The sequence below is a fragment of the Amblyraja radiata genome, chromosome 33 (assembly GCF_010909765.2).
Source record: "Amblyraja radiata isolate CabotCenter1 chromosome 33, sAmbRad1.1.pri, whole genome shotgun sequence".
NCBI classification, from domain to species: Eukaryota; Metazoa; Chordata; class Chondrichthyes; order Rajiformes; family Rajidae; genus Amblyraja; species Amblyraja radiata.
In genome coordinates, this window is record NC_045988.1 from 13,568,258 (window position 1) to 13,592,473 (window position 24,216).

Here is a 24,216-nt window from a genome sequence, read left to right on the forward strand (position 1 = left end):
CATGCGTTGAATACTGTTCTATCACATCTAGTCACTTTGCATGTGTTGGATTATAATCAGTACTAGAAATTTGGGACATCTTCAATATATCTCAACGTACAGATATGTAGATTTAGTTTTAAAATGGAAGATTCCTCAAATAGACTCTTCATTACTAACATAACCAAATGACCTACATTTCTTTCCTGCATCCCACTGCTAATTTGAAAGTCAATGGATCAACTATTTGCTAACTGCCTTCATTGGTAAACACCAGCTGTGGCCTGGGTAGTTAGTTTGACAAAATAATTTACAAGAATTCTGAAGTATCCAGGCTGGAATAAGGACTCAGATAGTAATTATCAACTGATAAATTTGACAAAATCTTGCATGAAACATTGCCTAAATGAAGTCAAATATGATCTTCACAATAATCTCATCATATAGCTATACATACACACACCATCCCATAACCAAATTATGTAATAACACTCAAAGTATGATAGTTTAAATCATTCCCAAATAGGGATGTTACAAAATCCTTTGTCATTCCAATTATGCCCATTTAAGTTATTTTACATTTCTTCAACTATACTCCAGTCATAAATGGTTCAACAGCTAACAAGAGGAAAATACTTCAATAATATCCTCATCTTCAACATTGCCTAAGTCTTGGAAATGAGTATCAAAATGAAAACATTTGCAAACCAACTTTAAGAAATTGACCCCTGCTGTCTATATGAGACATGTACCTCCTTTCGAAGCTGAATACGAAAAACTGTGAATATTGTTCATCTTAACTATAAGCACAAAATGCCCAAGTTTAACATGTTTGATATCTAACTCTTCCTATGAAAGATAATAAACCTGAAACTTCGACGATGTTTCTTTTTCCATAGATGTTTCGTAACCTGTTTAATTTTTCCAGCATCTCTGTTTATATTCCTAATTAACACTTCTTTGTCTCTTTCCTGTAATGCCTGCCATGCTTGAACGTTCCCATTGCAGCCTGACCTGCTTATATAACATTCAAGCAGCGGGAGATTTGGGAGGCCACTGAAAATGTTAACAGTATCCAATGTAAACTTTTCTAGTTCTTTTGAAAGCTAGCTCACTATGAGATAAATTCCAGATGTTCCAGCTGTACATTTGTCATTTCCACCTGGTGACTGTTTCAAGAACAAGTCTGGAGTGCGAGTCTCGGGATGGCATTTTCTATGTCTTTGCGACTTGCTGATTCAAGTCATCAGGCCTATGTCAGCTCTCAGGGCAATCCCAACAATCCATTCCCCTGTAACTCACACAATCATTAATTTCTCCTGCCATACAATCACAATTTACTCTGTGCAATTTACTGTGAACCAGTAACCTACCAACCAGAATATCTTTATTATGGGGAAGGATACCAGAGCAATCAAGAGAAATTCACATAGTCACAGTGAGAATGTACAATGAGCCAAAGCAGATGGCAGCAGAGGTCAGAATGAAACCTGGGCGTCTGAATCACCGTGACAACCGTATTACCCATTGCACCACCATGCAACCTTTCAGCTGTTTCGGTATGAGGGTGGAGGAGAAGGTAAGGAGATGGTGGTTGGCATGGTGTTGATGGTGATAGTAATGTTACTAAATCCAATTATGTTCTTACCATCTTCTATTACATCCAGAAGTAAGGAATGTAAAACTCCTGCTTACCTGAGGTATTAAAGTTAGCTGTTATACATGGAGTCACTCAGCTGAAATCTGTAATCATAATGCTGACCAAATATTGAATAATCATAGACAACCATAGACCTTCAGAGAGCTATTGCTCTTTCGATGTTTCTATTTATGCATATTAATGATGTTTTGTCCCCCAGCGCTGAAGATTTAAAACAAAACTATAGAGGAGCAAGATGATTGGCCTTTTTATTTTAATTTTATGGAGATTACTTACAACATCCAAAACAGAACATGTTGTGGTAAATTACAAAAATATACATTTACACTTGAAATAAGAAACTTTAATTTGTGTTGCATTTTGCAGGAACAGTGTTCTTACTTTCATGTCATACTATGCATTGAGATGTGAGCAAGCATCGTGTATGACAGTTTAAAGATGATCCCTTAAAGGTTGGAGTCTCTTTAATTTTTCTAATGAAGCATCTTTAAGGAGAAAACTTCAAACAGAACTATAAAAGGAAACATTATACCACAGTCCAAGAATTACAGCATTTTCGTTATCCCTTTTAACATTTAGCACTATTTAATTTTGATAAGAAAATTTAAGCTCCATTCATTCTACCCACAATTTCTCTATTCTTTCCATATATGACTATTAGTTAGGACTGAATCACAGCTTTTTTTGCAGCATGAAATGTTATGGTTTCCTATTTATTTTTGTATCTAACCAAATAAAACATGTAGAGCATCCACTGAATGTTAAAGTGGTTTACTTTGATTAATACTCAAGTTATATTTACAATGCTTTATTTAGGCACATATTCTAAAAATAGCAGATTAATAGAATGTCCTGAACCAAAGAATATTAGTACACCATTCACAGGGATTTGCACAAGAAAGGTTGGGGAGGGGGGAAAGCAAGGGCATGGGCCTAACTTAGTAATCATACAAAAATACTGTATAAATGCAAGGTGTTAGATGCACATGCATGTTTTCCCATTACATTAAGAATGCATGTGCATGATCCTCCAAAAGCTGATATATTTAAATTCATGTGTAGGAAGGAACTGCAGATGCTTATTTAAACCGAAGACAGACACAAAATGCTGGAGTAACTCAGAGGGACAGGCAGCATCTCTGAAGAGAAGGAATGGGTGACGTTTCGGGTCGAGACCCTTCTTCAGACTCACCCATTCCTCTCCAGAGATGCTGCCTGAGTTACTACAGCATTTTGTGTCTATATGTCTATATTTAAATTCCTGACTGATCAGTCTGAAGAAGGGTCACGACGTGAATCATCACCTATGTTCTCCAGAGATACTGCCTGACCCACTGAGTTACTCCAGCACTTTATGCCTATCTTTGTAAACCTATCTTGTTTCTCTATTTAAATTCCTGGTTCATTTATTTCCAGAATGTTAATTCCAATTATGCATTGCTTATGTCGTGTTCATTTTACAATAACTTGCATTTAATTGAACTAGAATCTCTGTTATCTTCAGGAATATCAACTACAGTTTACCTTGTCTCATTAGCACAGCCTTATGACATGGGTTTTATTTAATTATATTAAAGCCTCACTTGGTTCCACAGCTACAAGTGTTGAACTAATTGGCTACAAATTATAATATGTGGAAAGGCTTTTTATTATTTTCCCTTCATATGTGAATTTGCCAATCAAATTGTCATGCACAGTTGATGTGAGAGTTCAAAACCCTGCTGTAAAGTATTAATTATCAAAAGGATGACTGAAAGCAAAAAATAAAATATACATTACAAGCCTGTACCGTATTTAAAATCTGAAGTAATGTGCTCCTAAAGTATTTTTCAATGTGACACAAAGATAGGAATATCCAAGAAAATAATTCAATATACATGCACAAAATAAAACATGGAAAAAAAATAGAGCAGGCCTATCCACAACTAAAAAATAAAATATAGTTTGTTGTTTTAAATGGTGGGCTTTTTCACAGAATAGTCAATGAAGAACAGCCTTTGTTGATTTCTTTTCAGATGTTAACAGGCCCACTGTACATTACAATATTTCTGTTTTGATTTTAGATTTATCATTCACAGTTTTCATTTTTTATCTCTGCTGCTCAATTTTTAAACTGCATAAATGCCTACTCCCTCATTTGTATACATTTTGAATCCAAGTGTAAACATGCTTCACATTAAATCTGCAGCAACGGTATCCTTGGTGTTATGAAAGTATTCTCAGCACACTGATGCCCCACAGGTGTTTTTTAAGTTTACTTATTTGATACTGTCTGGTGCTCTCAGTGGGGCTTGGATTGGTTTGGGGAAGGGGAGGCTGTTTGCTGTAGAAACATCAAGAATCTTCATTAAAAGAGGGAAGGAAATGTTAAAGATTATCCAGTGTGCCTACCATTAGGTAAAAGACTAACGTAGGCCTACCAGCCCATTATCAAGCACTTCAGTAAAGGAAGAATTTTAAACAAGGGGAAAATAAAGTTGATATTCTAAAATCTATCTTTTTTTCGCAGAATGTGGCAGGTTCACTTTAGTCTGTTTCAGCTTATAGATCGTGTAGTCATAAAACAAAAGCTAGAAATAAATTTGTAGTACATACGAAGAAAACCTCTTGCATGCCCTTTAGTTAACAGCGACTCTGACAACACTTGGAATAGGAAGTAGAGGATGGTTAAACAATGTGCTAGTTTGATTCTTCATGGTTATGAATTTGTTAAATTCAGATGGCAACCTGTTTAGGTATCATTTCTCATTTTAAAGATCACGACAGATAATTAACATAAATTTCTCTTTAAACTTTCAACTAAAAGATGTGCCAGTGTTACCTTTAAATTAAAATTGCAAAACAAATCACAGGTAACCACCAGATCAGAGATTAACATTGTTCAATTCCACAATTGATGAAATAAGGGCAAGGAGAACCAAGGGAATACGTTTTACTCTGCATCATCTCAGACACACAATAAATCTCCAACAGGTTTTTAACTGAATAATTTAACCAAACCAAAGACCACACTTACCCAATGGAATGAGACTGGGCACAGTGACTTTTGTAACTCAGCTCAACTGAAGAAAATGCAACAGGACAAGGGATTCTATTTAAATGTTAACAATCGCTGCATTCAGACTTCCTCTCATTAATAACATAATCAACAGACACTGGCAGTTTTTAAAAGAAACAGTAAACAAATATTTGCAGACAAAAAATGAACACAAAGTTGACTAGCTATTTAAATACAAATGTAAAAAATGTTTTGCACAAAACAGTAAGCTTTCATGTCCCTTTTGAAAAGAAGTGTACACTCCCAAAATGTTGTGACATGTTCATACATGCAGATACCTCTTTTTAAAAAATCACTTAATCTGCTCATGTCTTTTTTATGCAAATGCATATGCATTTGTTGTAATTTTTGAAAAACATTAAATGTAAAACTTTGTTTTGCATATTTCCCTTCTTAAATTATGTTACACATGACATAGGCACACATTTTATTTAAGAAATACACCTTATAGCCTTTATTCATTACTTTGTGACTCTTAGTAAGTGCCAAACATCTGCTTTGAAACATGTTCTCTCTGTGTGAATGATACAAGCACAGGGGTTTGTAACTATATTTGGCCCATGTCCCTGAATTTCAGTATACTGCACTATATCACAAAGTTGGATAAACAAACTCCCTAACCCAACAGTTATGTGCTTCCCAGGTGCTTGCACACTAGTTTTAGTTAATTAACATTCCTCACAAGAAAGCCTACATTTCAAATATTTCCTTTCTACATTTGGCCCACTGAGTCACAGAGCAATCAATCCCATCCCATTCTTATTTTTCTTTAAACTACTCCCTTTCACCTGCAGTCTGATTCTTCTACCAGATTAATTTACCAACCACCATACTGTTGGGATATGAGAAAAAGCCAGAGCACTCAGGTAATATCTACAGAGAGAACATGCAAGCTCCACACAGTGGCATATGTAAGGATCAAACCTGGAATCCCAGTGTTATGAGGCAGCAACACCATCTGATGCATCAATGGGCCATCCAAGATTAATTCCTTAAGAATCAACCTATAATTGAAAAGTGTATAATATGGCTCATGCAGTTCTATTTTCCTTTCTGAATGTTTCTTGCACTATAATTAAACTAATATTACAGAATAACGTTTGTAAAAGTAATTGTCAAAAGAAGCCCATGCGTGGCTGGGCTTCTGAGAATGACCTAACTTGATGTCATCCCGATCGGAGTGAAGAGGCAAGCTAGATTGTATCTCCTTCAACAATGAATTAGATTGAAGGATTGTTAAATGAACAGTGAGAGATATGTGGGAAGATTCATTCATGTGGTGAATTCATTGTAAAGCCTGGAACAAATTAAGAAACAAAGATAAAAAATGTGTAAAAAGAATGATAAAAGGCACCATAAGAAAGTGTATATAAAAATAAATCTGAAATAAAATAATCTAAGTCAATTAAAACCTGAAGGAATGGGTCTCTAAAGTGTCAACACATTCACAAGGTTGATTAGCAAACAATTAGGCCAGCAAGGTTGATTAGCAGTCAATAGCCACTTTATTGCACTGTTAAAAGGCTATAACGATTTGGAATGACCTGACATAACTTTCCATGCCCAGTTTACTTTCAATTTACTATACAAATATAAAAACACAATGTCCTCCAATGAATTGAGATGGGCGCCAATCAACAAGATGTCAAATTTCTAATAGTGAACCACACCTTGAGTAGAGACACATTAAACCAGGGGTGTCAAACTCATTTTAGGTCACGGGCAAAATGCGATTTCATGCGTGCCAGATCGAGGCGTGCACACGCGAACGCAGCCCGATCCGGTACTGGGGACAGCAGCCAACTCTGGCATCGGGGAAATCATCCTGCGGGCTGGATTGGACCACTTCATGGGCCACATCCAGCCCGCGGGCCGAGAGTTTGACACCCCTGCATTAAATAGTCTATCAGTCTTTGCCTGAATTTGCTGTGGATTTGTTTTTAAATAAAGATGAGCACCATGAAACCCACCATTATTCTCAAGGCAACCTTTGGCTCCTTTTCTCTACCAATTTGTAAATTGAACCATTGAACTTTTGTTTTATAAATGGAAATCTGTCAAGTGTAGATCTTTCCTAAATTTGAAACAATTATAGATCTTATATGGATGGCAATTAAGTTTCCCTTTGGAACATGAAGGCAAGAACTTTATGATCACAGACTAAGGAAAGGCCAATAAAATAAATGAGGTGCAGGTTTCTGTTGACCACTGCTTTGATGATACATTTATGATACAATTTATTTGTTGTCACTTGAACCTCATTGAGGTTCAAATGAAATTTGGTTTCTGCAGTCATACAAACAAGTAGAAGAACCAAGACACAACACAATTTACACAAACATCCATCACAGCGAATCTCCTCCTCGCTGTGATGGAAGGCAAAGTCTTATCTCTCCCCTGCACTCCCCATTCTCCTCCCGATGTCAGAGTCAAAGCCCCCGGCGGGCGATGGTAAGTAGGTCCCGCAGCCATTAAGATGCAACCGGGTCTTGGTGTTGGAACCCCCGGCAGGCGCTAGCAAGTCCCGCGGCCATTTAAAGCCGCGCCGGGCGATGTAAGGCCCCGCTCCAGGCCATCCAGGTCCATCCGTTCCAGGTGGCAAGACCACCCGGTGAGAACGGCCAGAGACATCGGGCCTCCGTAGAGGCAATTGCGGTGGCCTCAATAGGCCTGACTTTGGGGTGAACATGGGGTGGGGACTGGACATTGTGCCTTCCCCCACAGTGCTATCCACTGTGGGGGGATGATTTTTTTGTCTAATTGTAGTCCTGTAGGTCTGTGTCCAAGATGGCTGCCGTGAAGAGAGAGTGGACGCTGGCGCGCTTTGGCTGCCGCTGCTCTCTCTTCACACTGTGTTTTTGATTTTCTGTTTTTGGATTGAATTCTGTTTTTAATTTGTGTCTCTGTGATGTCTTTATTACTTGTTATATTCCGATTATATGTTATTCCGATTACTATGTCCTTGAGATGTCTGAAAGGCGCCCATTAAATAAAATGTATTATTATTATTATTATTATTATCCTCAACCCCGCGACTCGGGCGAGAGAAGTCGCCGTTGCGGAAGCCCCGAAAAGCGGTCTCCCACCAGGGACCCTCGGGCTCCCGGTGTTACTGTCCACCAGACCTGCAGCTGATCATTTCTCAACTGTCATCAATATTTCCTGGAGCTTTACCTCCAGGTGCTATTACAGAGGTTGACATTGTGTTTTTTTTATTTGTATAGTAAATTGAAAGTAAACTCAGTATGGAAAGTTATGACGGGTCATTCCAAATCTTTACAGCCTCAGGAAAGGAATAGCTCATTTTCTTTCATTACTCTTATGAAGGCAAAAAGTGGGTCCCAGAGTTAGAGACAATGTACAGCACATGATTAAGATGCAATAGTGTTACCAGATGCCCTTAATAGTTCTGTTGCAAGGCATACTTGCAGAGCACATTGAGATCACAAAGCAGTTAACAACATAATGACATTAGAGCAGCACAAAGCAACCCAAGAGAGGATTTTAGTGGGGATTTTTATATTGTTAGTGATTTTGTTTCCACTCATGGATAAATCCAAAACCAATGGCCACAAATACAAGGCAGCAAATGACAAATCCACCAAAGAATTTGGGGGAAACTTGTGAGAGTGATTAGAATGTGGAACCTATTACAAATGGAAAGATTGAACCTTGATGAATTCCAGGATTCATGGGGTTCAAATCATAAATGATCATCCAAAGTGCATGACCACACAAAAGAATTACATCGAATTTACAGCACAGGAACAGGCTATTCAACTCAGCTGGTCTACAGAAGTTTATTTCCACCTGGATCTTATAAACTATAATCGAAGGTCATTGAACAGAAACATTAACTCCATATATGGTGCCTGACTGCTATTTGCAAAATGTTGTGTTTTTATTTCAGATCTCTAGTATCTGCAACATTTTGCTTTTGGCTTAAAAAATAAACTAGTGTTTCTTATTTAATTGTCCAGCACGCCCGCAGCAGTTAAAGTTCACGCAAATATCATGTGCCCATGCATGCACCCCTAAGGTGGATAGACATAATTTCACTTGAATATTTGTCATTTCGGAAAAAAATGCTTCCAAATTACCAATATCCTCCCATATCACGATTACTGATGATACCAATACAGACTAATGCTCTTCTATATGTATATTACATAAGTATTCATCTTGAAATTTGAAAAATATACCAAACTGCTTATTGCAGATGACTAGTTTGATTGCCATTTTTCCTTTGTGTGTATGTTAGTACTAAATATGCACAGCCTAAAATTGCCAAGAAATCCTGTTATATGTAATGGAATGAGATGGACAAAAAGAATGCCCAATATTAATTCATGTGGAACTGACTGTAAATATGATTTAAAAAAAACATATTGGGAATAGGCTAACCACCGGGTTGATCTGGAATCTTCACACAGGAGGATCCCAGTGCAATCTTAGCAAAATTAAATCCGTTTGCAGGCTGGAATAAAATAGAAGAGAAAGTAAAAACTTGGATTTCTGTGGTGCCTTTCATTGCCTCAGGTCCTTTGAAAATGCTTTACTGCCAACAAAGTACTTTTACATTGTAATGTCATCTGTAATGTAGGAAATGCTGTAGACAATTTATGCATAACTAGCTCCCACTAAATGCAATGTGATAGTAACCAGATAAGCTGTTTTACAGTAATGTTGTCAGAGGAATAAATACTGCCCAGGACACCAGTGATAACTCTCCTGCTCTTCTTTTGAAATAGTATCGTGGTACCTTTTACAACCACCCGAGGTAAACTATTTTCAATAACACTTTAAAACATTGTGAGCATCACTTACCTAACACAGAACAACATTAAAATATCCCACAAACTAATACAAGTTTTCATTAGATCCATATGGCATTCAGGCAAAATTAAAGGCCTAAATTAAGAATGTGCAAACTAGATTCATCTGTTCAAAAGATAGCTGGATTTTCTGGAGATCCAGTCAATAAATGAGATGATATCTGGTTTATGTAATTCCACCCAGTTTACTGAGCTTAATTTGCTCAAATCAACATCGGAAAAGTGGGTGAGGACATTTCACACTTGACTGTTTTAAATTTAATAGGAGAAATTCATCTTTGGTTGCCAGCATTAAACCTCATTCAATACCAAACTTACTCCCAACCCATCATCCTGATCCATTAAAGTCAATAGAACCAAATATACACAGGTGGTTCATCTAGTGACTGCTTTATCATACTAGTTTAGATCAGGCATCCTAAGATCAATATCTCCACTAAATAGTGAAAGCTCCCGAATTACCCAGTAATTTGCCAACTAAACTGTATTCACACAGTCTGGAAAGCCCTGGACTGAGCCGGTATCATAACAGGGACAGCACCCAATCTTCTCATATGTGCCTGTGTAGGTCCATTTTTATTGGTCTTGACTTCCTCTGTTGTTGTGTAAGAAACTGGTCCTTTGTCTTCTTTGGTCGATGGTGTGCGAGGTTGCTGGGAATAAGGGGTACCATTTCGGATGGACTTAACTGAGCAGGATCCAGATTGTGTGCTTCCAGTGCCCACTGAGGATTGCGTGCTATTGAGCTTTGCCTTTGGTGCCTCTGCATCTTCCCTGTTGACACACAATGAAAGAAAATAGCAAAGTATAATACTTTCCATTCCTCATTTTTTTTTAAATTGAGGAATGGAAAGAATTGGCATTTATCAAGTAGAAAAATGCCAAATCTTTCCATTCCTCAATTTACAAAATTGTTTGTTTCGAATATTTTACTTTATACCTTAATTTTCCATCTACGTCACAATTTTAGTTTGCTCTCTTCAAAATGAAAACGAAATGAATGATACAACCATTTTTTTACCACCTGGTTGTGCGCTGAGATTACTGCAACATGATGAGCTATTTAATCTGTTTGATGACAGATACCAGAGATCCCCTTTAGCTGATGCTGGAATCAAATTAATGTTGGAAAGTCCACGAAGGTAAGATCTTTGACAACAGTTTTCTCCGAGGTCAGCTTTGAGCATTAACACTTCCGAGCTGACTGTAAAACTCAGGCTGATGGAAGCATAGATTCTATCCACTTCAATGGCACTTCCAAACTCAGTCATCTCTACCAACAAGAAGGCCAAAAGCAGTCGATTTGCCTCCAAGTCACATACTAAATGCGCTAACTTGGAAATACATCCCTGATCCATCATTATCACTGGCACTATATCCCAGAACTTACTATCCAAAATCACTGTGGGAGTACCTTCACCAAAAGGACTGCAGTGGTTCAAAGCAGCTCACCACCACATTGCCAGGGAGGTGTAGCATAGGGGAGCTATGTTACCTTTATAAAAATAGGGTTTATTCGAAGTTTTGAATGGAAAAATTACCACTTCAAATGTTGTCAATTGCCAGTCACTAGACCCTGGCCTTTGTCCTTGGCCAATGTCCAGCATAGTCTATTGTTGGAAGTCTGGTTGCCAGTGCATCAGTATGGCATCATGTAACACGTAGGTAAGAAGTTGCAGCACCCACAAAATACCTTTGACTCCCAATGAGGCTCCATCCAGGAACACACCAGGTTGTCAAAGTTCTTGCTACTAAGGTATGTTTGTGAACATCAAAGGTATTCACAAATGGTCAAAGTCACTTGGGATTAAAATTTAAGATTAAAATACCCACACAATATTTAAAATAATTAAAAGTATTTAAACAGACTTCATTCGTTCAAATAAAAGAATCTTTCTAATTTTGCTTTGATCACATTCCTCCCCAGTGTGGTGCACTATCAGAGCAGTACTATCAGTGTTTAAACAGCAGAGTGCTGAGGAACAATGGCAATAAATACCTAATGGCGATATGCACCAAGCCAGGAGCTGCATACCTGCTCAAAACTCTCAAATGTTACTGCCACAATTACTTCACAGCAGAATTGAAAAGTGCCGTTGAAAAGAAGAAAAAACCTCAGCTACGCTCAGTAGCGCAGCAGCTGCTGAGAAGCGACCGGCTCATCTATGAAAATGTTCGTGTGGCACCATGACAAGATCAGGAGTCACAAGAATAAACAGTGTTTGAAATGTAAACATTGCACGAATCCAGACACTGGGGCTTTTTGAGGTTAGAATTAAGCCACAGCTTTGGAATTCTGCACAGTAATGTCTCACTGCCTTACTTCAGAGGTCGGCAGCAATATCCATGTTATTTAAAAATCTCAGGGATATCCTGAGTAAACCACAATGATCGCACACCTTGGTTGCACCATTATTGTTTGTTTTTTGTGTGTAAGTATGTGTGCGTATATATGATCTACCTAGGTTTATGTGATACACCTAGGTGTATGTGACCAATAAAATGATCTATATGCGCTAGGGGGCGCTGTCCTGTGCGGTATGGCTGCCCAGCCTGCAGCTGTTAGTTTTTCACTCTTTTCTTTTATTTTTAGTGAGTTTTAGTGTTTTGTTTTTGGAGTTCTAGTTGTTTTTATGTGGGGGGTGGGGGGGAGGAAGGGGGAAACTACTTTTCAGGGTCCCTACCTGGTCGGAGAGGCAGCTTTTCTCCGGGCTGCAATTTCGACCCGTCCTCGCGGCCTACCAGCGGGCCTGGAGCGGCGTTTCCTGAGGGGACCGCCCAGAACCTCGGCTTCGGCGGTGGCACAGCGCTGGAGCGCTATCGCGGAGCGGAGCGGGAGATGCCTTGCCCGGGTCGCCGCGCTGGAGCTCCGGTGAGCTGAAGACCGCCGAGAAAAACATCGCGGAGCTGCGGGTCTGTGGAGCGGCCAGCTGCGGGCGGCGGCGCCGAACTTAACATCGGGAGCCTGGGATCTCTCACTGAGATCGCCAGTGGTGAAGCTCCTTCCGGCGCGGCCTTGTTGACTTCGGAAGCCGCGGTCTCCGGTAAGGGAAGCGGCCGTTCCAGGGTTTCCATGTCGCTGAGAGGATTCTCCCAATGCCGGAGCATCATCACCCGGCGAGAACGGCCTGGAACATCGGGCCTCCATAAAGGCAACTGTGGAGGCCTCAATAGGCCTTACTATGGGTGGACATGGGATGGGGACTAGACTTTGTGCCTTCCCTCATAATGGGAACCATTGTGGAGGGATGTTTTTATGTTTAAATTTCTTTATTACTGTTATGTCTGTATTCTTTATGTGCAGCATTGGCAAGAAGAATTTCACTACACCTAGGTGTATGTGACCAATAAAATAACCTTTGAACCTTTGATCTACATGTGGGAAGGAACTGCAGATGCTGGTTTACTCCAGCTTTCTGTGTCTATCTTCTCTATGCGTGAAAGATACATCTCCTAGATGCGCTGGGACGCATCCTCAGTGATGTGAGCTGGGGTCATCGGGTGTTTCGGGTCTCACAACATCAGACACCCTCGCCCAGGCGGCCCAGCCGGGGTTGATCAGGTCCCGACTTGCGTCCCAGCAGCAACCGCCCACGGATCAACCCTCTTAACCCAAAGCTACCTAATGGCTTTCTCTGCGGCTTCGCTTGCGGATTGAATGGCCCTCTTCTTTGCCAGCCCCGTAATGCCCAACTGGTTGAGGACTTTGCAGAGTGAGCGTCCTGCAAAGCCTCTACAGCCCACCTCTATGGGCTCATAGTATGTCTTCCAGCCACTGTCCTGGCACATCTCCACCAGTTCCCGGTACTTTGCGCGTTTCCTCACGTTATCCCCTTTTATACGCTCTTCCCAGGGCACTGTCGGCTCCAGAATGATCAGCTGTTTTGTCACTTCGGAGGTGATCATGTCTGGCCGAAGTGATGTTGCTGTGATGTGCTGTGGAAATTTCAACTGTTTGCCCAGATCGACGTGCAGCTGCCAGTCAGTGGCCGTGTAGAGGGGGCCCGTCCTTGTTTTTGGTTGTGGTCGAGGCTTCTCTCAAACACCTTGAGCACCTGGTCAAGGCGCCACCGATAGCAACCTTCCCCAAGGGGCTTTGGGCAGCTGCTGAGGAGTTCTAATGATCCTCTTCCAGAGCAAAGTGGGCAGGAAGGCGTCTTGCTCTTGCCCCAGACGTGGAGGTTTGCTGGGCTTGGTAGGGTATCGTAGACAACTTGGACAAGGAACCGGATGCGCTGGAGGTCTGCCTGCATGATGTTTGACCAGGTAATCCTGTGCTGCGGTATGCTCTCCCACCTTGTCCACGCTCCCTGCTGCCTGAGCCCCACCGTCCTGCTCACACGCTCTTCCTCCACACCTCTTCCTGGATTAGATGGTGTCTCGCCTTGCCAACCGGTGTCTTAGGGAAGTATCCTAAACCCGCTCTGCCAGTTGCCATGACTCCCACCAATGCCTTTTGCTTTGGGCGAGACTGCCACCTCCACTGCTTTCACCGCCCTCCATTTCCTCCCTGTTTTCACCTCGATGCCAGCCGATGACACCTGGTCCCTGTATATGATCTCTCTCTCTCTCTCTCTATATATATATATCTATATATATCTATATATATCTATATATCTATATATCTATCTATATATATCTATCTATATATCTATCTATCTATCTATCTATCTATCTATCTATCTATCTATCTATCTATCTATCTATCTATCTATCTATCTATCTATCTATCTATCTATCTATCTATATATCTATCTATCTATCTATCTATCTATATATCTATATATCTATATATATATATATCTATATATCTATATATCTATATATATCTATATATATATATATATATATCTATCTATATATCTATATATATATCTATCTATATATATATCTATCTATATATCTATCTATATATATATATATATATCTATATATATATATATATATATAGATATATATATACACACACACTAAAGTTTTTTTATTTTCTTTTGTTTCTTATATTGTTTACAGTGTGCTATGTTTACATATTCTGTTGTGCTGCTGCAAGTAAGAATGTCATTGTTCTATCTGGGACATATGACAATAAAACACTCTTGACTCTTGACTGCCAACTATGTACGTACCTAATCTCATTTGGTTGTTCTTCTTCCTCATATTTGCGCTTTGTTTTCCTGTACAATGTGCACCAAACAATAAGGAAGATTAGCAGGAGACCAAGCATAACTCCAATAACAGCACCAGCAATGATCCCAGGGTCTTTTGCATCTGGAAAAAAAACAAAGCAAACAAATGAATATTGACATCTGCATCTACTGTAATTCAGTTAATTTGAATGTAACTAGGCATGTATAAATGGATTCTTGTTTTAAATATATATTTTTTGACAACATATTTTCCATCAACTTCTTCTATTTCTTAAAGTAAACTTATTTCACTCTGATTATTAATGCTGAATTCTGGAGCAGTGTATGTTTGTATTGCCATTTTGACTGTGGATAATCTTGATTGCAGTTGGCTGTGCAAATTTGGCTGCAAAAACACATTTTTTAATTTGTTTTAAATGTATGTAGGTAGAGCACTCACACGTAATTGTTATATTCACAAAGCAACTTTGCTGCCCTGCTTCATTTGTGGCACTGCACTGGTACACTCCGGCATTTGTGTGGCTTAAGTTCCTCAGTAGCAGCATTTCTGGTGTTCTCGAATCTATATAAAATCACGGAGAGTCTGGTTAAACAAAAATAATAAATATCTGCCGATTTGGCATATCTGAAATAAAAACAGAAAATGATGGAAAAACTCAGGAGATCAGGTAGCATCTGTGGAAAGAGAAACTATCAGGTCTGCGATTTTGTGAACCTGCCAAGTATTTCCAGACACAAAGTCCTGGCGTAACTCAGTAGGTCAGACAGCACCTCTGGAGAACATGGATAGATCAATGTTTCAGGTCGATACTGAGGAAGGGTCCTGACCGGAAACATGACCCATCCATGTTCTCCATTGATGCTGCCTGACCCGTTGAATTACTCCAGACTTTGTGTCTTGTTTTGTAAACCACCATCTGCAGCCCCTTGTATCAGTTTTTCCAGCATTTTTGTGTTTTTATTTCAGTTCAATTAATTGGTTCATTCTGCACAGACCAGTTTAATGAGTCAACAATTCAAAATTATCTCGAAGATTTAATTGTAGTTCATGAAACCTTCAACATGTTAGCAACTTCTGATATTTTTATTTTATTTTAATTGAATGCATTTGTAATTAAAACTGAACAGTGTCAAGTCCCCCTCCCATTCCGAATCCGACCTTTCTGTCCTGGGCCTCCTCCATGGAGCAGCACCTCATATTTCGCTTGGGTAGTTTACACCCCAGCGGTATGACCATTGACTTCTCCAATTTCAGATAGTCCTTGCTTTCTCCTTCTTTCCCCTCCCCTTCCCAACTCTCCCACAGTCCACTGTCTCAGCCTCTTCCTTTCTTTTTCCCGCCCCGCCCCCCCCCCCCACTCACTCCCACCCCCACATCAGTCTGAAGAAGGGTCTTGACCCGAAACGTCATCTATTCCTTCATCCTAGATGCTGCCTCACCTGCTGAGTTTCTCCAGCATTTGTCTACCTTCAATTTTTCCAGCATCTGCAGTTCATTCTTAGACAAGTGTTTCTTTCAGATCCCTTTATCTTGTTATTTTTTTTCTTCCTTCTTTTGGTTTTCTTTCATATAAATAGCACTTTGTGCCAAAGACAGAAAACAACCAGCTTCCCAAAATGGTTTAACAGATTACGTATAGGAACTAGACATCAGGAAGAAGTAAGAACGCATGTGAATTCCCAATTCTCCTTTGTGAAAGCTCTATTCATTTACTCTGTGCTATCTTTGATGGCACAATGGAGAACAGTCTTGCAACCAGGGGAATTATGCGTTTCTGATCTATTTATATCCTACGTTATTTTAGCCACATTTTGTTTGCTGCACTCACAGGTGCCGATCAAGTCAATATCACAAGTGAGTTGAAACTGCAGAAAAAGTGTGTCACAAACAATAGATTGAATTCATAACGCAGCTCTGTAAGATTTTGGTTAGGCAGCTATTGTGTGCCGTTCAGGTTGTTCCATTACAAGAAATATCTGGCGACTGGAGAGGATACAGAGGAGGTTTACCAGAAGGGTGCCTGGATTAGAGGGTTTCAGCTGCAGGGAGAGGTTAGATGGACTTGAATTGTTTTCTTTGGAATGTTGGAGGTTGAGGGGAAACTTGATAGATGTATATAAAATTATGAGAGGCATAGATACAGGAGACAGTCTGATCCATTTTCCCCAGGGTGGAAATGTCCACTAGAGGGCATAGCTCTAAGTTGAGAGGCAGAAATGTTAATGGTGATGTGCAGGATAAGATATTTTTACACAGTGGTGGGGCCTGAAGCGCATTGTGAGGTGTGGTCGTGGAGGCAGACACGATAGTGGCGTTTATGAGACATTTGGATAGGCAAGGAATAGAGGGATATGGATCATGTACAGGTAGATGAGATCAATTTAAGAAGGTACTGCAGATGCTGACCTGAAGAAGGGTCTTGACCTGAAATGTCACCTATTCCTTCTCTCCAGAGATCCTGCCTGTCCCGCTGAGTTACTCCAGCATTTTGTGTCTATCTTTGAGATCAATTGAACTCTGCAACATGTTCAGCACAAACAGTGTGGGCCGAAGGGCCCATTCCTGTACTATACTGTTCTATGTCCTAGGTTCAAAATTCTAATTTTGGGTTCGTTTCCCAAAAATTCCTAAAGTCATCCCACGTTCAAAAAGGGTGAAACTGTAGAAAGGTTTAAGGAATATATTATGGTGTAGTAAAACATCGTGCAATTTCACTTGCTCATGCCAGTGCAGGATGGGTATAAGCATTGGACCTCCAGTTCCAAATTGGAATCTGCCTGGCAATGGGGTAACAATTCAGTTGTCTGTAAAAATATTTAACACCAACCTATGTGTGAACGAGTTTGAAATTTGGTCTGCTGTCCCTCAGTATCCGAAATATGTTGCCACCTGTAGAAGATAGGTTCAGTGCCTTTTTCCGACCTACACTGAAGTTTAATGTCATTCCCTTGCAGAAGCTGCCCTTGTGTCCAGCACATAGGTTTCGAGGGTCTAACTGAAGCAGAAGAAAAGATATTTTAATTGAGGTCCCATTCTTTAATCATCATGTTGCTTTGGATAGAAGTTGTCAATTCTCTCTATTATAGTCACACATAAAAACTATCACGAGTACAGATTGATTCAAACATATTACTATTGTGCAGACTTGCCCAAGTTTCCGGAGTTCATACAACAGTTGTAATTTCATTATTGTGAATTATTTGTTTTTCTGCAAGTAGATATAGGAGCTAAAGATGTATTTGACAGCGAGCATTGACAATAAAAGAGACTATTGTAAACAAAACAGCTCGTTTCATTTATTCAGCTGTTAGTGCCCACTGCCATATGTTGTGAGATGAGTGAGTCTTGAATATTCTTTAATGACTCACCCAGCAAGTAGCACACACCCTATCAGCTCAATGCAAGGTATTTAGTGACCAAACACTGTCTTTTCCACAGACCTTTTTATACTTTCTAAAATATTTTAATCTCCCACCATAAAATCTGTTTACATTCTAATCGAATGAAGTCAGATGGACAGAATTTCTGATTGGAAATCCAAGCTCTTGTTCATGCTGTGGGAATCATTATTGAGCAGAATTCTGACTGGGAATTCAGATGGATTGACAGGCATGCCTTTCAGCCAAGATTACTCCAGACCAAGCCCTATCCCTACATAAGGAGTTTCCAGGAATCTCCAGTTTGTCTACAGAGAGCATTAGGAGAAACGCATTTCAGATCTTGTAGGCTTCGCTTGGCCATTGCTGATGTGAGGGAGTGCGGTCGGCTTTATTGGAAAGCAGATGGAGGGAATGTGGTGCACTCCAGCTCCTCCTGCCACACAGGTTATGCTTTTACATTCATGGTGTGCTACACCCAGTTTGTTGTCTTTCCTGATGTCTGGGAAACAAGGATTAAGACTACAGAGCAGGATAAATATGAGGTTCCCAATCTCATCAATGTATTGAATTGGACAACCTGTCATACAGGAAAGGATTGGATGCTTGCACCCTTTTCCACCGCCATGAAATTTGGACCAGGTGAACTGCCATTGAATTTGAGGCGTTTGACGTTTTAAAAATTCACTTCACCCTAATTAAGGTTCAAGTTTTCAAGGTCAGTTTATTGTCATATGAATCAATTAAGGAACATTGAAATTCGAAACACCGTACAGCCATACTAAAAAAAAAAGCAACCAAACACACAACTACATAAAAGTTAACATAAACATCCACCACAGCTGATTCCCCACGTTCCTCACTGTGATGGAGGCAATAAAGTCCAAGCTTCTTCCTCTTTTATTCTCCCGTGGCCGGGGCAGTCGAACCATTCACAGTCGGGGCGATCGAAGCTCCCGCGTCGGGGCGGTCGAAGCTCTTGCAGCTTGGAGTTCCAAATGTCGGTCTCTGAGACCGCGAGCTCCACGATGTTATAGTCCGCTGGCACTCGCGATAGAGATCAGAGATCGAACCCTGGCAAAGGAATCGCAAGCTCCGTGATTTTAAAGTCTGCAGGCACCCGTGGTGGAGCTCTTGAAATCATTCTCCAGCAAAGGCCGCCAATTCCTCGATGTTAGGCTGCAGCGCGGACGGAGAAACCATACGGAAAAATATCGCATCTCCGTCAAGGTAAGGGATTAGAAAAAGTTCCAACTTCCCCCTCCCCAGCCACCACATAATACAAGCTAAAGAACACTAAAAACATACATTTAACACATACAAACAAACAACAAAAGAAGGAAGAGACAGGCAGACTGTTGGCGAGGCTGCCATTGCTGGCGCCATCCGCCAAATGCGGAGATGATGTTTCCACTCATGGTAGAGTCCAGGACCAGATGCCATAACCTCAAAATAAAAGGACGTAGGTTTAAAAAGGAGATGAGAAGGAATTTCTTTAGTCAGAGGATGGTGAATCTGTGGAATTAATTGCCACAGAATGCTGTGGAGGCGAAATCAATTAATATTTTTAAGGCAAAGCTAGATCGATTCTTGATTAGTACGGGTGTCAGGGGTTATGGGGAGTAGGCAGGAGAATTGGGTTGATAGGGAAAGATAGATTAGCCATGATGGAGTATGACAGTAGACTTGGAGTTGAATGGACTGGCCAATTTATGCTCCTATCACTTATGAACATGAAGACTAGAGAACGGGGTTGAGAGGCAAAGATAGATAAACCATGTTTGATTGGTGGAGTAGACGATGGGCTGAATGTCCTGTCTGCTCCTTGAACCAATGAACATAAACAATTAGTTATTAAGTTATCCTTCACCCTTTGATTCTTCTTCAACCACTATTATTGCTCTGGCATTCTATCTTGCCACAACCTAGAAAAGGGGAATCCTCACTTTTATCTTTGATTTGTTCCAAGTAAACTTCCTACTTCAGGCCTCAGCAGCCAGTGGGGACAGTGAAGATTGGATGACATTTTTGAGTGCCTTTCTTGAATTGCTTCTTAATCCTTCACTCTAATAGAAAGATACCCAATTTATGCAGCACTACCTGATAAAGAGGAGAATGATGGGTTCTTGATTAGTAAAGGGCCTGTCCCACTTGGCCGTCATTCGCGCACCATTTAAGCGACCTGCTAGCGTGTGGGTAGCATATGGGTAGCGTGTGGGTAGCGCGGGATGGGCGCATGGAGTGGTGTGGAGGAGTCTGGAGTGGCATGGAGGAGTGTGCACAAAATCTTCGTGCGCCACCGGCCTGTTGCGTAACTGACGGCCAAAGTGGGACAGGCCCAAGATCCTGGCGCGGCGCAGCATCTCACTTCCAACAGCAGCAGAAGTAGGCAAGCAATCGCCGAGCTCGGTCTGGGGCTCACGTTCATTGCGGATCCGGATCCGCCCCCACTCCTACTCCCAGAGCGGGGCCAAGACGATTGGAGATAGACACAAAATGCAGGAGTAACTCAGCGGGACCGGCAGCATCTCTAGAGAGAAGCAATGGGTGGCTTTCGGGTCGAGACCCTTCTTCAGACTGAAGAAGAGTCTCGACCAGAAACATCATCCATTCCTTCTCTCCATAGATGCTGCCAGTCCCGCTGAGTTACTCCTGCATTTTGTGTCTATCTTCAAATGACGTCACGCGCTCCAGACGGCTGTGCGGACGCATGATGACTAGCGCAACCGTCGCGCGTCAGTCACTACCGGCCTGTCGCGTAAATGACGGCCAAGTGGGACAGGCCCTTTAGGGTTTCAGAGAGAAGGCTGGAGGACGGGGTTGAGAGGAAAAAGTAGGTCAGTCATGATTGAATGGAGGGGCAGAGGATGGGCTGAATGGCCTAATTCTGCTCATATGTCTTATAAACTGTTAGTTCAGCCCAGAGAGGAGTTGGGAAACAATTGCAGCAGATATTTCCTCTGAACAATCAGCAGGTGGCACTCCAGGGAAAGGTATTGTTTACTTGTGCCATTGCTACAAAATAATGGCAATATGTTGTATTCAGCATCCAGAATAGTGTATATAATGCTCTGCCATTACTAAACAGCATTTAATGCTGCCAAAAAGGGATGAAACTTCTTGACAGTAATTGCTTCACAACACAATGCAGTCTCCACCCCACTTTCACGGAATGTTAGTCATAGATAATCACAACACTGAAAAGGGACTTTTTTCTTTTTAAATTCTCTCCACATTCTCATCAACTCCCCCAGATTTAACCACTGACTTTCACAGTGGTAGTTGGCAATTTACAGTGAGCAACTATCCTACCAGGCTACATTAGTTTGGAATGTGGGAGGAAACTGGTAGCACCAAAGGAGAACATGCAAACTCCACACACACACACACACACACAGAGTCTCTGGCTTTGGGAGGGAGTGGCTTTACTAGCTGCAACACTGTGCCACTCATAAATATTTATATAAAATCAGACTAATAACCTAGCCATTTGGTGAACTCATTAATATAGTTAATCCATTTTGACATGTTGACCTTGATTTTTGCCAAGAATCCTCTGTAGGTGAGGGAAATTAATTCCTTGTATACTTAAAGAACTTCCAATCGATCTTGCTCCTTGTAATTTTCAAGTACTGCATAGCCAATTGGTGATTATCGTTCTTGTTTTGTGGATTGTGGAAAATCTAGGTAAATTGAGAATAGATTTCATCACAGCATGGTCCAGTAAACAGCAATGAGATAATGACTAAATAATCTGTTCATAATCAAGGTGGTTAAGTGATAAATGTTGGCCAGGTTATGAGGAAGAAGTCCCTTACTATTCTTTGATCGTTGCCAGGTGATCTTTTATGTCTGCCTAATAAAACAGAAAATGCCCTTGATCTCTTGAGCTGTTAGCATTTGGACTAGTTTTCCATGTGAGAAAAGGCTTGACTGATTTCCCTGGAGACTACATCAACAACACCAGCGTTGACACATTTAGTTATCTCCTAATTAGTTTCACTGGATCTCCCCTTAACAAAGATATGTTCACTATCCCTGATTAATCCCTGCCTCTCTAAAACTGTAGATTAATCCTGACATGCAGGCTTTTATCCCAATAGGGTTTCAACTTTCAGTCTGAAGAAGGGTTCCAACCCAAAACATCACCCGCTCCTTTTCTCCAGAGAAGTTGCCTGACCCGTTGAGTTGCTCCAGCACTTTGTGCCCGTCACAATATCAACCAGCATCTGCAGTTCCTTCCGACACTCTCTATCATTGATGTTGGATTTACCAGTCTGTAATTTCCTTGCTTATCCCTTTCTTGAATAAAGATACCATAGTCAATTCTGATGAAGGGCCTTCAATCCTGCTTCTATTTCCACAGATGCTGCCTGACCTGCTGAGTTTTTCCCGCATTTTGTGTTTTTTTTATGTATGGCTGTGATGTTGTCTGCAGTTATGGAGTGCTGTCAGTGATATCACATCTGAGTCAAAATAAACTAAACACAAAATGTTTGTAAAACTCAGATCACTGTCACTTTAATTTGCCATCCCTCTAGTATTCTGATCTGCCAATCCCTTGGTTCCTGCACTATTCTAACGAGGTGCAATGTAAGCTGGAGAAACAGCACCTTGTCTTCCATCCTTGTACTTTGAAGCTTTCCAGATTCAATAATAAATTGAACAATTTCTGCCAACTCTGATTCTCTGATTGGCAATGGCCAATTCAGCTTTACGTAATCTACAGTATCTGTAGTATTAATTTGGTTCATCTCCTTCCATGACTCTGGCTGAGCTACTAGGCATTTCCTACGTCTCGAACCTACATTTCACAGCTCATAATTGTCGATTTGTTTGTTCTCTCTCTGACAACTCCTATTGATATACAACACAGACAGCTTCATCAATACCTCGCCACCACAACTTCTCCCTATCAGATCAAAAGGACACAAATTGCTGGAGTAACTCAGCAGGCCAGGCAACATCTCTGGAGAACATGGATAGGTGACGTTTCGGGTGGAGAACCTTCTTCAGTCCAATCGGAGACATATGCTTTATCTTTCCCTTAGGCCCCCTTTGGTCGTGGCTGACCATGGGTATCTCCAGGGTGCTATTCCCTATATGGGGGACGCCTGTTTAACGTGGGGAGACTGGTGGACAGACAGCCACCCCATGGTTCTTGACAGATCTGGGTCAGGATCCAATGGCATGGAGTCCAAGACGACCGGAGACCCTTTACTGCTGCAGTCTTCATCCTCCTTCCCAGCCGTTGTGACGCTCCACTAAGGTCAGCCATCGTCCTCTACCTGTTACACCATTGAGGTCTTGGTTGGATTGCTATTTGTCAGAGACCTCCCCCTCGAGCTTACCGACATGGGTGGCCCCACCAGGAGCATAGCTCCAGACAGCATCGCTCTCAGGATCTCAGGTCCACACAAGTTTCTCCACCATGACAAGGTGACAATCCACGGATAATCTGATCCATACCTCCCCTATCATCCGTGAAATGTAAAATTAACTTTTTTTCCCCCCTCTTCTCACTTAAAAAAAAAAAGTTTTTAGAGATTCTGCCCACCGATTTCATGCCGACCAGCGATCCCCGCACATTAACACTATCCAACACTAGGGACAATTTACACATACACCAAGCCAATTAACCTCAATACCTGTACATCTTTGGAGCGTGGGAGGAAACCGAAGATCTCGGAGAAAACCCATGTGGTCACGAGGAGAACATACACACTCCGTACAGACGGCACCCATAATCGGGATCAAACCCAGTGGCAGCAACTCTACCACTGTGCCACCGTGCTGCCCCTACCTCTGCACTTTAAATACAGGAATATTGGACGTTTGTTAAACATGTGGCAATTTTAGTAGGTAGACTCTTGAAGAAGGGTCCCGACTTGAAACACTGCCAACCTACATCGAACTGAGAAAATGGCTGGAAAAGTTTGACAGAAAATCAACAGGACCTATTAGAAGTGCACATCCCATTGGGAAACATGCAATACGACTACGGTGGCACAGTGGCGCAGCTGGTAGAGCTGCTATCTCACAGCACCAGAGACCCAACAGCTGCTGAATTGATTGGTATGTTAGATCTTCTTTAAGGAGGAAATGTTATGTGTCACCACTGAGACGGTATAGTGACGGATTTAGTGAAAGAGCTCAACA

At 41.1% G+C, this 24,216-nt stretch overlaps 1 protein-coding gene across 3 annotated transcripts in view; it reads right to left on the reverse strand.

Annotated features, from left to right (window-relative positions):
- Positions 1 to 1,873: 1,873 nt before the first annotated feature.
- LOC116991254 (CXADR like membrane protein) overlaps positions 1,874 to 24,216 on the reverse strand; it is a 110,038-nt gene continuing 87,695 nt past the window's right edge. The window contains exons 4-8 of one of the 3 annotated variants that reach the window (XR_004416720.1): positions 17,508 to 17,675; positions 15,119 to 15,241; positions 14,659 to 14,800; positions 8,900 to 10,306; positions 1,874 to 2,826 (exon numbers count right to left, since the gene is read on the reverse strand). Coding sequence is in view for 2 of the 3 variants with exons in the window: in XM_033049716.1 (XP_032905607.1) it covers positions 10,021 to 10,306; positions 14,659 to 14,800; positions 15,119 to 15,241; positions 17,508 to 17,675 (719 nt within the window). In the remaining variant the exon portion in view is untranslated. Of the gene's footprint in view, positions 2,827 to 8,008; positions 10,307 to 14,658; positions 14,801 to 15,118; positions 15,242 to 17,507; positions 17,676 to 24,216 lie in introns of those variants that run through there. The other 2 variants (XM_033049716.1, XM_033049718.1) reach the window with 2 other exon arrangements.